The 17,351-nt window shown below is 43.4% G+C and overlaps 1 protein-coding gene across 11 annotated transcripts in view; it reads left to right on the top strand.

Annotated features, from left to right (window-relative positions):
* The window catches only part of OSBP2 (oxysterol binding protein 2), a 268,100-nt gene that overhangs the window by 166,801 nt on the left and 83,948 nt on the right, over positions 1-17,351 (top strand). For all 11 annotated transcript variants that reach the window (XM_056537244.1, XM_056537245.1, XM_056537246.1 and 8 more), the window contains one exon: positions 12,876-13,126. In XM_056537244.1, coding sequence (XP_056393219.1) covers positions 12,876-13,126 — 251 coding nt within the window. The remainder of the gene's footprint in view (positions 1-12,875; positions 13,127-17,351) is intronic.

Genomic DNA, 17,351 nt, shown 5'->3' on the forward strand with positions numbered 1-17,351 from the left:
AATTCTAAATTCTTTATGGATAAGAGGTTAAGATAAAAAAGGAGCTTTTTGGTGGCAATAATTTTAGTAATAAAAGAGTTTGGAAATACCCAACGCTAAATACATTTGGTAACCTAATCTAATCACTGGATGTTGAATAGGGAAAGAGATAAGGTGGGTCCAAGTAGACCCCGTGCAGCTTTCTGTGTGACAAAAGCACCAGCGTTCGGAACAGTTTGTTCAAAACGCTGAGCAGCAGAGTAAAGAGGGTTGATCAGCCAAAAATTGATCAGCCATCATGCTGAACTGCAGAAAGCTTATCCCACTCCTCAAGATCATTTCTGTACAATTCTGATTTATCATCCACTGTAATCAGGGCTCAAGTCCTGCAGGAACGCGTGGGAACTGAGTTCCTGCACTATTTCCACATTAAGAACACCATTCCCATTAGTAGGAGTTCTGCAGGACCAGCCCTTGAGTGGAAGAGTTCCCACACTTTTTCCCCCAGGACTTGACCCCTGACTGTAACGTAGAGTAGAATATTTTCTGTATAAACCACATGTTGACCACTTTCCACTTCATTATATACTAGGAGCTTTCCTAACGCTTTCAGATCTATAACTTGGGCACCGCCATATGGGTATAGTAGGACTTTAAGTCACAAAATGTTTATTCTTGGAAAAATGATGAATTCCCCATCGCACATAGACCAGCAAACATGGACGTTGAGACTCTAGATCCTGACAGGTAAAAAGCTGTTTTCCATTTCCATCAAAAATGATCTTCCTTTTTTCACCACACAGGTGATTTGTATTTTTAAGTATTTATTTGTAGTTTTTTTTTTTGTTTTGTTTTAAATCAGAATCTACAAAACCTCTATCTTTGTTCAAGCTGTAAGATTTTTTGTCTGCCTGGGTGCATGGCGGTAAGCAGTACGTGACAATATCTAGTCTTACTGCGCGTGTGGCTTTATTTCCTTTACCAACTATCTGCTTAGCCTCCTGGTGAGAGAACCAAACGGCAGATACCTGGTAGACGCAGATCTCTTTTTGTTCAGTAAGGAGATTAAGTGACGTAATCGGCATAAAAATAGAACGGTTTCCATAGCAACCTGTTTCTTTTCCAAGTCCTAGTTTCTAAGTATAAACACTAAGTTTTGGAATTAATTCTGCACATAAATAATATCATTTTTTGAATTCTGTAGGTAGCCATGGTCCTGTAACATTGTGATGCATTAGTGCTGCTACCCTGAAGTAAGATATATACTGTAAAAACAATACATATAAAAAGTTTACATGCTTTTAAAATGCCAGATTCTTGTGATGTTAAAGAATGAGACAACGATAAATCATCTCAGAACTTTTTACACCTTTAATGTGACCTATAATATGATCAATTCAATTGGAAAACAAACTGAAATCTTTGAGGGGGGGGAAGAAAAATAACCTGGATGCATAAGTGTGAACACCCTCATAACTGGGGATGTGGCTGTGTTCAGAATTAACCAATCACATTCAAACTCATGTTAAAGGGTAGCTCCCACCATCCTATTTTTTTTTGGTTGCTAGCCCGTTCCCTCCGCTACGGCACTAGCCCGTTCCCTCCTCCCCCCCGCCCCGCATACCCCGTTCCTTCATTACACTTGCAGTTATTGCAGAGTCCGGCAGCGGGCGTGCAGGGACAGTGGCGGCAACGAGGCGGCGGCGATGTGCGGGAGAGACATTTCCAAGAACTGGACATCCCTCCCAAAATTGATGAAAAGATAAGAAAACTGTGGTTAAGGAGGCTTCCATGAGGCATACTTCAAAATTAAAGGGGTACTCCACCCCTAGACATCTTATCCCCTATATAAGTTGTCTGATTGCGGGGATCCCACCGCTGGGTCCCCCCGCAATCTCCCTGCAGCACCTGGCATTCGTTTAGAATGCTGGCTGCTGCATCAGAGGCTCATAACGTCACGGCCCCACCCCGCCCCTCGTGACATCACTGCCATGCCCCCTCAATGCAAGTCTATGGGAGGGGGCGTGGCAGCGTCACGAGGGGGCGTCAGCACCGCATTGCTAGTCATCAGGCACGGAGCGAAGTACGCTCCTTGCACTTGAGGACTGTGGTGCCACAACAGAGATGGGGATAAGATGTCTAGGGGTGGAGTACCCCTTTAAGAAACTCCAAGAATTTCTGGCAAGTACTGGCTGTGAGCTACATTTGACAACAATCTCCTGTATTCTTCATATGAATGGCCTATCAGACACAGAAGCCTTTTCATACAAAGAAAAACATTCAAGCTCCTCTGAAGTTTGCAAAAACAAACATCAAAGGCGTACGATATAGAGAAACTTCACCTTTCAGCATGACAATGACCCAAAGCACATACATCTACGTTTTGGAATGGCCCACCCAAAGCACAGAGAATACTTCAATACTTCATTGCTAATAGACTCCTACCCAAAAAAAAGACTGATTGTTGTAATAAAATCAAAAGGTCTTAGTTTAAGGGTGTGCACACTTATGCAACCAGGATGCATTATTTTAATGCGTTACTTTAATTTCTTTACCCCTTCCAAAGATTCCAGTTTATTTTGCAATTGAAATAAATTCTAACCTTTATTTGTCTCATTCTTTAACATCACTAGAACCTGGCATTTTAAAAGGGTATGTAGACATTTTATATCCACTGTATGTTCCCTCACATCTTTGCTGTTCCTAGATAACACATAAATAGCAGCATTCCATAGGGACATGGCTCCTGCAGGCTGTTTCTGTTGTTGGGGACAATAGTGTGAGGAAGAGGGGAAGTCGCTTATAGGGAAATAATTGCTGGGATCAGAGAGACTGACAATGATTCAAAGAAAAGTCAAGGTCTGGATAAGTCAAGGCGTAGGTGGTAAGAACACAACCGTGGTTCTTTTATTAGCATACATATTTGTGTCTAATGTATTACATGTTATTAATAGTTTTCATACAGTATAACTGGTGCTTGTACTCTCATTTATTCTCTCCATCAAGGAGAGACAGGAGATGTGACCTACAGTCAGTCTTCTCTCTCTAACATTGAGGGGTGGTGACAGCAGCTATACAACTTGTGCAAAATGAAATCTGATTGTTGAGATAGGAGAGCTATCTGGTTGGTTGCTAAGGGTAACTGCACGTCTTTTACTTTCTACTTTTCACCTATCCCAACGGTGAGAGCACCAATTATATTCATTTTGGGAGGAGTCTTAACTTTTTAATAAACAATTAGGAAATGGGGTGATTTGAATTTATATTTAGGTGATTTTTTATATTTAGAATTTTTTTTAATTTTAGTTAGCTTGGGCTGAGCTTTACTGCTCAAACAGTTAATTACAATACATATGTGTTAAAGTGACTGTATATGTACCTATTGGCACAGAAGGGTTAAAGATAATGTGTCATCAGAAAATAACCTATCATTTAAATCAAGTAAAGTAATCCTAAAAATCCAGTATTAATTCTGACCACTAGACATAAAACAAAGCTGAGACTTCATGCTATGTCTGTGATAAGGTGGAGACACCTGGAGAGTGACCTGTACAACATTACAGTGAAAGATGACACCAGCAGATAGAGATGACAATAGGTGATGTTCGCCACTTAGCCCCCCCCCCCCCCCCCCTTCATTGTCAAAGGGGTATTTCAGCCTTATACATCTTATCCCCTAGACATGAATGCAGGGGCATGGCAGGACATCACGAGGGGGCGTGGCCGTGACATCACGTCTCGGTCTCAGAGACAGCGCCCAGCACAGTCCCAGCGACGGGACCCCTGCGATCAGATATCTTATCCCCTATGCTTTGGATAGGGGATAAAATGTGTTAGGCCAGAATACCCCTTTAAATGAGCTCTACAAAGATCAAAGAGTATGCACAGTAACTCTTTCTATTCATGTCAATGGGACAGCTCCTGTCTGTTTTGCCTTGGTCCATGGGGGTTGCTGTAATGCATATCTCTAAATGCTGTTAAAAGCAGCTTAGGCAACATGGCTGCCCCAATCATAATGTACAAAAAAAAATTAAAAATAATTACAATCAGTAAGAAAAACAGATTAATTAAAAAGTTAATGTTTCAGTTAGTAATGATTTATTATGATAGACTCAAAATGTATTTCTGTACTTTTCACAGAAAGTAGTCCCTTATATCATTATCAGTCTATAATGAAAAAGCTTATCAGTCAAACTCATTATTTTGTTCAATATCTTAGAAAGCCAGTTGACCCAATGTGTTATTTGTTGGGTATCTTTTATATTACTGCTTTGTGGATTTGAGAATAAAAAAAAAAAAGGAAATTGTCTAGGAAAGTCTAAGTACAGCCTGATGTGCCAATTGACTTTAGTGTTATTTTGACAACGCTCTGTCTATATTACAAACTGATCTTGTGTCTGTGCAGGACTCAAAAATGTGGTTCATGGTTAGATTACTCTCAGCCCATTAAAGTCAATGGACCTGTTGGGAACACTTCAGGCTAAATATCTTCATCCCTTTTTTGACATGTTGCCAACATATAAGCCAATGTATGCCCTGAAACGTAATGTGAATGGGGCTTTAATACAGGGGATGTATTTTTCAGGATGCTGGAGCTGAAAGGGGAGGGATCTGATAGGTGATGATGCAATCATGTAGTTCACAGGAAGACAGGTGACACCGGACAGATCACTTCCTGTGACACAGAGACATGTCAAAAGTTTTGATCGGTTGGGTTTTGGGTGCTGAGACCCCCACCAATCATTAGAAAAAACCTGGATAAGCATGCTATCTCTGTCCTGCTTTACTGGAAGGCACTATAGACTTATAATGGGGCCATCCAGTAAAGCAGGAAAGAGATTGGTTGTCAAACTGTTGATTACATGACCCAGCAACAGTAATTAATTGTATAGATGCAGTGGAACTGTGATGAAACAGATGAAACTACAGGAATACTGGTGGGAGTATGCATTATATTGGTTAAAAAAAAAGCAACAAGCCAGAGTGCTTCTTCAAAATTGAGCTGCATGACCATGATGCAATTGTCATTCTCAGCTGTATGTACAAAGCTCCACGGATAAGTATACTATATTTCTGCAGCCAAAACAAATGTCAGTAGCAAATGTACATATTTACAGTGGCACAGCCTCATTTCATCTGCAGTTAATCTGTGGAGTTGGATCTGTAGCAGAGATTAATGGCGGGACAGAACAATATATTGCCTTCTAAGCATTAGTTGATTCAGCATTTTAGGGCTTGCTGGAAGTAAACACTTTAAAGCTTCATTAGGGCTGTTCTGCATGCAAAATGGTTTCAGGTGGAAAAAGCGCTTTGTTTGCTCTTTGGGGAATTCATTAATTCTGCTGTCCTAGAGTCTGACTGTCACTATTCTCAATATACAAGCCAAAAACACTGGGCTTTGTGTGCATGACAGGGACATTGGCAAGGGAAAAGCATTGTAAGTGCCACTTATAGACATACTGAAGACGACTGCTAGGGTTTTGTCTTCCAGCACATATCATACATCCCTTTTCTTGGAAATGTCCCTCTACTGTGAACCCTGGGGCTTGCAAGACCCAAAAAAAACATGAAAAAGCAAATGCTTCTGCGTATTAACGGTGATCAAGCGAAAGTGCAGAATCACTGAACATGAATAATAAATATGCAGTGAAATTACACGCAAGGGCTCATCCATTGTTGGAAATTAGCAGCATAAAACCTTCAAAAGTCTATTTAATAAACTACAGGACATTATATTTATATAATTTAAAGGGGTTCACCCTTGTTTATACTGTTTTTTGTTATTATGTTTGTGTGTTATGTGTGTATAAGTATGTGTTTTTTATGTGGGTTGTGATTATGTATATATGTATTTTCTTACCTTTTGTGAAGATCCGGAAGCTGGCCCCTTTTTCTTCCAGCGGCTTGCTGTGTACCTCAGCCTCCGCCATGTTGTTTTCGGTAAGTGGGATGTCGGGGGGGGGGGGTGTTTCTGACGTCCGAGGCGAATCTTTTCTTCCTGTTTCTTCCGTGGCTCGGCGACGAATCTGCGGCCTCTTGCAGCGCATGCGCAGGTAGTTTTTTTGTCTAATTGACAAACTGCCTGCGCTTGCGCGAATCAACGCTATTAGCGTAGACATAACGTACGCTACGCTGTTAGAGTAGCACTTGCGTACTGGCGCATGCGCAGACAGTTTGCCAATTAGACAAAAAAAAATTGCGCATGCGCCGGAAGAGGCCGCAGATTCGTCACTGAGCCACGGAAGAAACAGGAAGAAAAGATTTGCCTCGGACGTCAGAAGATAGGAAGGACAGAAGCAAGAACACACCCCCTGACATCCCACTTACCGAACACAACATGGCGGAGGCCGAGGTTACACAGCAAGCCGCTGGAAGAAAAAGGGGTCAGCTTCCGGATCTTCACAAAAGGTAAGAAAATAGATATATACATAATCACAACACACATAAAAAAAACACATACTTATACACACATAACACACAAACATAATAACAAAAAACAGTATAAACAAGGGAGAACCCTTCTAACCGTATTGAATGAAATGAACTTTGCACTATACATCGTACAGTTAAAGTGTACCTTGTTTAAAAAACATTTGAAATGTCATAGAAGGATATTTTAGAGGTTTAATCGGTTGTGGTCTTTTATCGGGAGGGTTCAGGCCCCAGCAGATCACAAGAATGAGCCAGGAAAACTTTGCGCTAAGTACGTTTTTCTATCGTGCCATCCAGGTCTCATAGACACAGGCGGAGAATTAACAAATGCAACAAACAAGTGATCCAGCTCACCTTCCCTGATGTACGGTGCTCGGACCGGTAGCCGGCAAGGCATCCAATATTGAAGAAAGAAAGTACGGAGGGTCCAGCACTTCATTGCAAGCAGCTTTATTGAAGATATATCACACCATAAAAATGACAGTCAGTCAGTCAGACATGTTTCGAGCGCTTGCGCTCGAAACATGTCTGACTGACTGACTGTCGTTTTTATGGTGTGATGTATCTTCAATAAAGCTGCTTGCAACGAAGTGCTGGACCCTCCGTACTTTCTTTCTTGGAGAATTAACAAAACCCGTGTAGGGAAAGAGTGGTGCAGTTGCCCATTGCAACCAATCAGATTGCTTCTTTCATTTTTCAGAGGCTTTTTAAAAAATGAAAGAAGCGATCTGATTGGTTGCTATGGGCAATGTGTCACTCTTTCCCTACACAGGCTGTGATAAATCTCCCCCACGGAGCAGGGAGAGGAGTGCGCAGAGGAGCGTGATCTGTCGGGGTCTTAGTGTCGGTGTCATGTGAAATGTTTTTCTTAATTGACTGGTATACTTTAAGCTGTAGTTCTTAGGAAATAATGAGTTAAGGTATTTTATACGGTACACACAGTTTTCTCTGCTAAGCTTCTACGTAAAATTGGTTTCCCATGTAAACAGAGCTAAATAGTTGTTGTAAGGGTAATACTTTTTTTTTTCCCAAGGAGCATTGCATTTCTTATAAGACTCCCTATGTCAGCTGGACAGTCTCTTCAAGGAGTCACACTATTGCCTCAGACCAATATTATTTGCACACACACTATTTTTGCAGAACCCTTTAGGAGGAACCATACTCTGAGCAGTCAGATTATTCTGTTTAAAAATGCTGAAAAGTAAATGTAGACTCTACTACTCCATTCCCTGGCAGCTCCTGTTCCAGTGACTTTCAGTCCCCTACCGGTCACCACTCATTGTTTACAAGACGAGCCTTCTCAGCTGGCCCTGCCTGCTCAGCCAATCACTAGTTGCAGCAGTGTCACACCTCCATCAGTTATTGGCTGAGCAGGGAGATCCTGCTGAAACGGCTTATCTTGTAAGAGGCAATTAGTGGTGGCCAGTGGGGGACTAGAAGTCATAGGACTGGTGTAGGTAAGTATGATGTATTTATTTTTACAGCACCACCCGCAAAATATAAAAAAATAATAATGCTGGAATACCCCTTCAAACTAATGTTCAAACTCAATATTTAATTGAGTTCTCTGATGTCTCCTTTCATTTTAGACATTGTGACATTCATGTTGAGTACATTGGTATATCAATAATGCCCATACACATGGTCATATTATTTTACCTATGTAAGTCTAGGGGACCTACTGTACATTTTTTTTATACTGAGGAACTTTTTCTGTAAGATTCTGTATTAAAAAGGTGTCATGTGTATTAGATGCTGAGACCCTATACTAATATACATTAAACCTTTATGTAATGCTGTCCTCTGTTCTGAAGGTATATATGCTGTATGTTATCTCCTCCAGAAGTTGCACAATACACAAGCTAAAGGCTGAATTGTGACACAGCAGTACTGTACTTCCGTATATCGCCAACATCTGACTGAACTATACAGAGACACCATGTGGCTACTTACCTGTGCCTATGGTCAGCAGTGTGGAGCCACGTGGCTCCATTCACACAACTCTAACATAGATATGATTACTTTAGGGGTTCGATGATTCACACAACCCAACAGGCTTACCTGAGTATAACATCTACAATGTGACTATAGTCAGCTGCTTGTATTTTGGATAATCCAATAGCCCATGGCAAAATATACTTCATGACACTTATTAAATCTGAAAGAAGCCATCACATAATAAAACAGATTATTTCCCCTAGGCTTTAACTAGCAAAAAATGACATTCTGCCTCATTAATGCAGTGATATGATGGCCACTACAATGATCGGCTTTTTATAACAGAGAACTAAGAACAAAGAACACACATTGATGCATTGTTTTCTTTATTTTAATTTTAGGAAGACAAAAATCACAGCTTCCATATATTACATAAATTAATGTGCAGGGATATCTTTAAACATACATGCAAGTCTAGACAATGCTCTGTGGGCTTCCAATTAATATATTGTATCAAATTACCGTATTTTTCGCCCTATAGGACGCACCGGCGTATAAGACGCACCCAATTTATAGGTGCAAAATCTAAAAAAAATAAAGATTTTGAACCCAATAGTGGTCTTCAACCTGCGGACCTCCAGATGTTGCAAAACTACAACTCCCAGCATGCCCGGACAGCCGTTGGCTGTCCGGGCATGCTGGGAGTTGTAGTTTTGCAACATTTGGAGGTCCTCAGATTGAAGACCACTGCATAGGAGGTAACACTCACGTGTCCCCGCCGCTCCGGACCCGTCACCGCTGCCCTGGATGTCGCTCCATCGCTGTCGCCGTGTCTCCGTTGCTCCGGAACGGAGCTGGCCGGGTTTCGTCGCTCTCCGTCGCCGCCATCACGTCTTTACGCACGCCGACGCACGTACACGACGACGTGATGACGAGGAAGGAGATCCGGCCATACAGGGGACCCCTAAACGGAGAAGTCACCGAGGAGGCAGGTAAGGTCCCTCCCGGTGTCCTGTAAGCACTAACCCGGCTATTCAGTCGGGCTGTTCGGGACCGCCGCGGTGAAATTGCAGCGGTCCCGAACAGCCCGACTGAACAGCCGGGTTAGTGTCACTTTCCCTTCAGACGCGGCGGTCAGCTTTGATCGCCGCGTCTGAAGGGTTAATACAGGGCATCACCGCGATCGGTGATGTCCTGTATTAGCTACGGGTCCCGGCCGTTGATGGCCGCAGGGACCGCCGCGATAGGGGTGTATTCGCCGTATAAGACGCACCCACTTTTTCTCCCCAGTTTGGGGGAAGAAATAGTGCGTCTTATATGGCGAAAAATACGGTACCAAAGAGATTTGTGTAGCTGCTGCATTAAAGGGGTTATCCAGGAAACACGAGACAAGCAGAGATGCAGTTCCCAAGACAAACAGAGATGTCAGCAGAGAGCACTGTTGCCAGACAGAAAAGAACAACTCAACTTCAGCAGCTGATAGTAATTGAAAGGATTACGTTTTTTCCTGGAATACCCCTTTAAGTTCATTGTCTAAACTGGAGACTTACTTGTCACCTGAGGGTAGGACTAGCAATGTATAGATTTTCTGTAAAAAATGTCCTCTGACAGTATTCAGGTATCTTAAACATGGTGAATTAAATCACAAATGAAAGCTGAAATCCACTATTCATCTGCACAAGTTTTGGTAAAGCTTAGGCTGGGTGCAAAATGTTAAAACAAAAAAATCCAACTTGTCTCTATAGAAATGCCAGAGATACACAAGCGCTGTACTCAGGTATCTCCAGTGCTCACATAGAGACTGCATGGAGCATGTGCCAACCCCACATTTGATGCAGTGATGAGATTCAGGGCCCTCCCCCCACGATCAGAGCAAATGCAGTGATGAGACTCCACTCCCACTCTCTGCAAACTAAGGCATCATGTGTAGAGCATAGGAAGCAGTAAGAACAATATCAGAGGTAATTCATTATTTAACATTAATATTTTAATACACTGCTCAAAAAAATAAAGAGAACACTGAAATAACACATCCTAGATCAGAATGAATATACTAATCGTATTAAATACTTTACATAGTTGAATGTGCTGACAACAAAATTACACAAAAAATGTCAATGGAAATCAAATTTATCAACCCATCATGGAGGTCTGGATATGGAGTCACACTCAAAATCAAAGTGAAAAACCCCACTACAGGCTGATCCAACTTTGATATAATGTCCTTAAAACAAGCCAAAATCAGGCTCAGTAGTGTGTGTGGCCTCCACGTGCCCGTATGACCTCCCTACAACGCCTGGGCATGCTCCTGATGAGGTGGCGGATGGTCTCCTGAGGGATGTCCTCCCAGACCTGGACTAAAGCATTTGCCAACTCCTGGACAGTCTGTGGTGCAACGTGGCGTTGGTGGATGGAGCGAGACATGATGTCCCAGATTTGCTCAATCTGATTCAGGTCTGGGGAACGGGTGGGCCAGTCCATAGCATTAATGCCTTCCTCTTGCAGGAACTGCTGACACACTCCAGCCACATGGGGTCTAGCATTGTCTTGCATTAGGAAGAACCCAGAGCCAACCACACCAGCATATGGCCTCAGAAGGGGTCTGAGGATCTCATCTCGGTATCTAATGGCAGTCAGGCTACCTCTGGCAAGCACATGGAGGGTTGTGTGCCCCCCCCCCCCCAAAGAAATGCCACCCCACACCATTACTGACCCACCACCAAACCGGTCATGCTGGAGGATGTTGCAGACAGCAGAATGTTCTCCACGGCATCTCCATACTTTGTCACATCTGTCAGATGTTCTCAGAGTGAACCTGCTTTCATCTGTGAAGAGCACAGGGCGCCAGTGGTGAATTTGCTAATCTTGGTGTTCTCTGGCAAATGCCAAATGTCCTGCACGGTGTTGGGCTGTAAGCACAACCCCCACCTGTGGATGCTGGGCCCTCATACCACCTTTATGGAGTCTGTTTCTGACTGTTTGAGTGGACACATGCACATTTGTGGCTTGCTAGAGGTCATTTTGCTGGGCCTTCTTGCCACAGCTCGAATTGTGCCATCCTGGATGAGCTGCACTACCTGAGCCACTTGTGTGGGTTGAAGACTCCGTCTCATGCTACCACTAGAGTGAAAGCACTGGCAGCATTCAAAAGTGACCATAACATCAGCCAGGAAGGAAAGTGGTCTGTGGTCACCACCTGCAGAGCCATTCCTTTATTGGGGGTGTCTTGCTAATTGCCTATAATTTCCGCCTGTTGTCTGTTTCATTTGCACAACAGCAGGTGAAATTGATTGTCAATCAGTGTTGCTTCCTGAGTGGACAGTGTGATTTCACAGAAGTGTGATTGACTTGGAGTTACATTGTGTTGTTAAAGTGTTCCCTTAATTTTTTTGAGCAGTGTAGTTCGGACATTTACGCACATGGAAATACCACATATGTTTGTATATTTTTTTTTACAGTATTTAAAAATAGAAAAATGTTATATAAACTTTTATTAGGGAAGGGGCTTATTCACATTTATTATCTATTTTTTTTAACACATTTTGTTCATTATGTTTTAGTCCCCATATGAGACTACTACATGCAGTCTTGTGATTGCAAACACTGAACAATGCTGATCAGTATTATTGGCACTCCATTAGTGCAGACTGCCATGGCTTTCTGCACAGATGGAACACCTATAGGAGGGGGTGGAAACCTGCCCTTCCTAACAGCTGATGGGGGCCCCACAATTTCATCGCAGTGGTCTAGATCAGCCCCCTGAGCTAACTGGCAGAGATTTCTCCTGCATTAAGACACAGCAATCAACTTTGCGGCCTCTAAGGGGTTAATGCCGGACATCAGCATACCTACCGGTTATGAAGCCTGCTCAGCCCCCGAGCACGCTTCATAAAGTGGGAGCGAGCACAGGAACGTACATTTACGTTCTTTCATTTGGGTGAATTTGGGTATGTTCCCACGGTGGCATTTGTACAGATTTTTTGCACAGAACATTCCACACCGACATTCAGCTGCAGCAGAGTCCCATTGATTTCAATGGGATTCTGCTGCACTGTTCACACAGCAGATTCTCTGCGCCAGATGTTTCTGCCACACAAATTCCGATTCCGGCATTCATAGAGAGAATAGACATGTCTATTGCCGTTTATGAGACGGCGCATTTCCGAGCAGTCCCAGCGCCCAGCGGATTAGTCAAATATGCGGAATGCCCATCCGTGTTTTCCGCGAGCACATTCCGCACAAATTCCACCAGCCCTTGTGAGGTCTTACAGGTTTAGGTGGCCTCCTAGTCTGTCTGCACTGTGGCCCTTTGTGTAATATAATATGTGTATTGCTTGTGCTGTCTTTTTTTGGGCAGTGTGAACACTATTGGGATATGATAGGGACTTGTCTGGATACAAGATGTCTTTGCCTCTGGCCTTCATTTTCATACATGAGCTTTCTCTCATTTAGTTAATATTTGCAGATGGTAATCTAGCAGCATATTGTGAGTTGTAAGACCTAATGGGATATTTCTCTTTGTGCAGATGACTCTGGGGACGATGAACCAAGTTCGCAGTCTGATAAGAGCGAGTTACACAGCTCCCTGAAGTCTCTGACCAGTAAGCTAGATGACCTCAGTACTTGTAATGACCTCATCGCCAAGCATGGAGCAGCACTGCAGCGCTCCCTGAGTGAGCTGGAGAACCTTAAATTGCCGGCAGAGAGCAGCGAGAAGATCAAATCCGTGAACGAAAGGGCCACTCTCTTCAGGATCACTTCCAATGCAATGATCAATGTGAGTATTGGTATCAGTGAAGTTAGACCAGTGTATTCCAACCATTATTCCTCCAGCTGTAGCAAAACTAGAACTCCCAGCATGCGCGGACAGCCTTTGGCTGTCCGGGCATGCTGGGAGTTCTAGTTTTGCAAATGGTGGCGGTGCATTGCCGTGGAATGAGATTTGCCATAGAATGAGATGGTCCGCCTCCATCACATCCTATTGGCTCTCTCTTGTCACGTGACATATTTAAACGTCATGCATCGATGCGCACAGCAGTGTCAGTTTGGCTATCACAGGGAGAGGATCTCCTCACCCTGTGATAGCTGAAGCTGCACGGAGCTCTCATGGCCTCTGTGGCCCGACAGAAGTTCACACATGTACGCAGCTCATACGGCTGCCTCATATACATTTACTGTTGATCCACAGCGCTATCGGGATCCCGATGCCGCTGTCATCACTGTGCCTCCCCCCGAGCGCCCCACGCTCGCAGCTGTACTCCCCGTCCCGTTAACGCTCAGGGAGCGGGGAACAGAAAGTAGAGCATCGGGCGCAGGTTAATTTATTCGTGTAGTGCTGCGCATGCGCAGTACTACTTTACCTGCGCCCGATGCTCTATTTTCTGTTCCCTGCTCCCTGAGCGTTAACGGGACGGGGAGTACAGCTGCGGGCGTGGGGCGCTCGGGGGGAGGCACAGTGATGACAGCGGCATCGGGCATAGGAATCCCCATAGCGCTGTTGATCGCTCCCTGAGCGTTAACAGGGGACTGGGAATAGACCTACGGGGGACGGGGAGTACAGCTGCGGGGGACGGGGAGTACAGCTGCGGGGGACGGGGAGTGGAGCTGCGGGCGTGGGGCGCTCGCGGGGACGCACACTGATGACAGCGCCATCGGGCATAGGGATCCCGATAGCGCTGTGGATGTAATAATAGAGTAAGTGTATATGAGGCAGCCGTATGAGCTGCGTACATGTGTGAACTTCTGTGGGGCCACAGAGGCCATGAGAGCTCCGTGCAGCTTCAGCTATCACAGGGTGAGGAGATCCTCTCCCTGTGATAGCCAAACTGACACTACTGTGCGCATCGATGCATGACGTTTAAATAGGTCACGTGACAAGAGAGAGCCAATAGGATGTGATGGAGGCGGACCATCTCATTCTATGGCAAATCTCATTCCACGGCAATGCAGCGGCACACTGGTTGGGAAACTGCATTATACATTGGTAAAATAAGAATGTATGTCCGGGTTATTGTATACAGTACAACTTTTTTTTATTTATTTATTTATTTTTTTAGAAAATGAAGGAGACCCCTAGCTATCCATTTACAGGGCTGAGGTTGGGAGTAGACAGAAAAGGGCAGCCTTCAAGGGCATAACTGTTTTTTCCTGTCTAGGAGTGGGAGTGCACCACAAGCCCTGGTCAAACGGATCATAAAAGAGTGCTCGTGTTGCCATAAGAGTGTCAAAGGACAGCCAAAAAGTGAAAGCCATGAAGTTCTGTCATGCATTGATAGCCCGTCCTGTCTTTGCAACAATTCTTTTCAGGAACAGAAGGGTTATTTTGTGGATAAACCATAAATGTCCTGGATGGGTAAATCCCTTTATTTGTAAGTGAACAAGATCAGAGAGTAGACTTACATTTGGCTGTAAAATCAATCAGACTACACAGGGGTTACTTGTAGTCTGTAACCGTGGCGACACATAGAAGCTGTATAAACAAAGACATTTTAATCAAGACGGTTTGCAAGGTTACTTAGTTTTTTTAGTTTAAATGCACTGGGACATTAAAATCTAGTTGCAAAGCTGTACATATCCCGTACATATACTGCTGTTCAGTGCAGTTACCCAATAAAACATAAAATATGCAGCAATACAGTGTAGTTATAGGAACTTTATGCTTGCATAGACATATTATAGGCAGTGTTATATGTTATGTTATGTCTTGCACAAAAATGTATCCGCTATACAGTTTTAAATCGCAAGGAGTCCAACCGCTGTGTGAAAGGGTCTGTCAACCCCACCATGAAGCGGTGGCAGACAGCCGGGCCGGAGATACAGTGTTCACTATCTTTGGAGATACAAAAAAAAAAATGGAGAAAAACTGTTCCAGGTTAAACCCCCCCAAAGGACGAGGGGGCACTCCCTCCGTCTGGAGAAGAAAAGGTTTAGTCTAAAGGGGCGACACGCCTTCTTTACTGTGAGGACTGTGAATTTATGGAACGGTCTACCTCAGGAACTGGTCATAGCAGGAACAATTAACAGCTTTAAAACAGGGTTAGATACATTCCTGGAACAAAATAACATTAATGCTTATGCAGAATTATAAAACTACATCCCTTTCCGTTATCCCCTTACACCCTTCCCTTCAATTACCTGGTTGGACTTGATGGACGTATGTCTTTTTTCAACCATACTAACTATGTAACTATGGAGGGGGGGTGTTGGCTGCCACTCCGTGCGAGGGTCGACGCACTCTGTCCCTGAGGAGAGCCAGAGTCCCATGCAGCAGAACGCGGGTTGGGGGGCGTCTGTGCCTGATAGTTCTCCTTTAACATTGCCCTGCAAAAGGAGGTCATTTTTGTTGTTGTTTTGGAACATTAGGTTGCTTAACACAGTTTCACAGTTTAAGGAAATTCTGTAACAGTTGTGAAGTTGTTGGGAAAGGGGATGTGGTGAGTGTGCAGTTTCTAATGTCTGCTCTGCATGCAGTGTTGGATTAGTTATAGAGCTGAAACATTTACAATACTTTATGATTGTTGATAGACAGACATAGAGATAGCAAGATGGAGATGACATATTTATTAGATTGATACATTGTAAGATCAGTATGCAGCCATTATTTAAAGCTATGTCAGTTTGTGGTCGGCTTTGAGGTAACTCAGGGTCGTAGGTTTGATTATATTTTTTTTTCCAATGGCCTCTGTACAACCTGCATATATAAATTATCTAAATCTATTATAATTAGTGTCATCAAACATAATAGCTTAGTTTTTCACATAGACTTCTTGTTTGATGTACGACATTCTATGTGATTATATATCTGTAGGAGATGAGTTCTACTATAAGTCTATGGAGCCTGGGAGAGAAGGGCTCAGCCAGAAGCTTCTCCCGGCTCATCTTAACATTCGGTGGCTGTCTGAACATCGAGACCTAGACTGATCAAAACTTTAGACATGTCAATTTTTTTTTGAAATGACAGTAACACTGTGAAGAGTTCTTTCTATGTGTTCTCAGAGGGGCTTTGTAGTGATCTCTGTTGTTGTGGTGCTGATCCTTTGGGAGGAATGGAGCCAAGTACCAAGAGATTGGTGGTGCGGTTGTGCGTCTCCTCCTGTAGGTACTGTAATGTTCATTTTTAATATCATTTAATTTGTTTTTAATTTTGGTTGCACCATACCACCTTTTATATATGGCGTTGTGGTTTAAAACCATGTTTTCAACTTGCATTGGTCATCAAGGAGCAAATTAAAGGTGTTGTCCAAGAAAGGAATAAAAAATGTTATACTAACATACCCTTCTCCCGGTCTGACGTCTCCTGATCCCCGCTCATAACTGTTACTTCCTGGTTCCTGAGGTGCCATCTCAGCACTGAGGCAGTACACAGTGAAGGGAGCAGTGCCTACCTAGACAGAGTATCAACAAGAACCAGGGGTAATGATGAGACTGGGATAGATCGGGGTTGGTGAGTATAATTCCTTTTTATGTTAAACACACCCCAGCCAAGCATTTTATATGTCAAACAGACAGACATTATTCTGCGTAGATTTGCACATCCCCCTTTGTAAAAGTAGATGTGCAGCCGACAGCTGATCACAAAGGGCTGCAAAAGTGATCCGGCTATGGTTTTTACAGCCCTCCCTGCCTGACACTATCTATGAGATTGTGTTTACAGGACAACTCAGCCATAATATGGCCCTTACACTAGAAGGTTTAAAGTTTATGTTAAAGCTTAAAGGGGTATTCCAGGATTTTATTTAATTTGACTATGCAACAGGGGCTGTAAAGTTAGTGTAGTTAATAATATAGTGTCTGTACCTGTGTGTGACTGTTTTCCCACAATTCTTCTGTGATTATCGCCCCAATATTTATTTTTAACAGCATACTATATTACTCATATCTCGGGATTTCCCAGGTTGCAGTGCGTCGAGACCTGTCAGGTGATCAGAGGAAGCCAGTCCTGTTTCAATTTTACAACAACTGTAGGCCCTCTGATTAGAAAACACTTTGTTTCAATGGGTGGG

This window comes from Hyla sarda, chromosome 1 (genome assembly GCF_029499605.1).
Source record: "Hyla sarda isolate aHylSar1 chromosome 1, aHylSar1.hap1, whole genome shotgun sequence".
NCBI lineage: Eukaryota > Metazoa > Chordata > Amphibia > Anura > Hylidae > Hyla > Hyla sarda.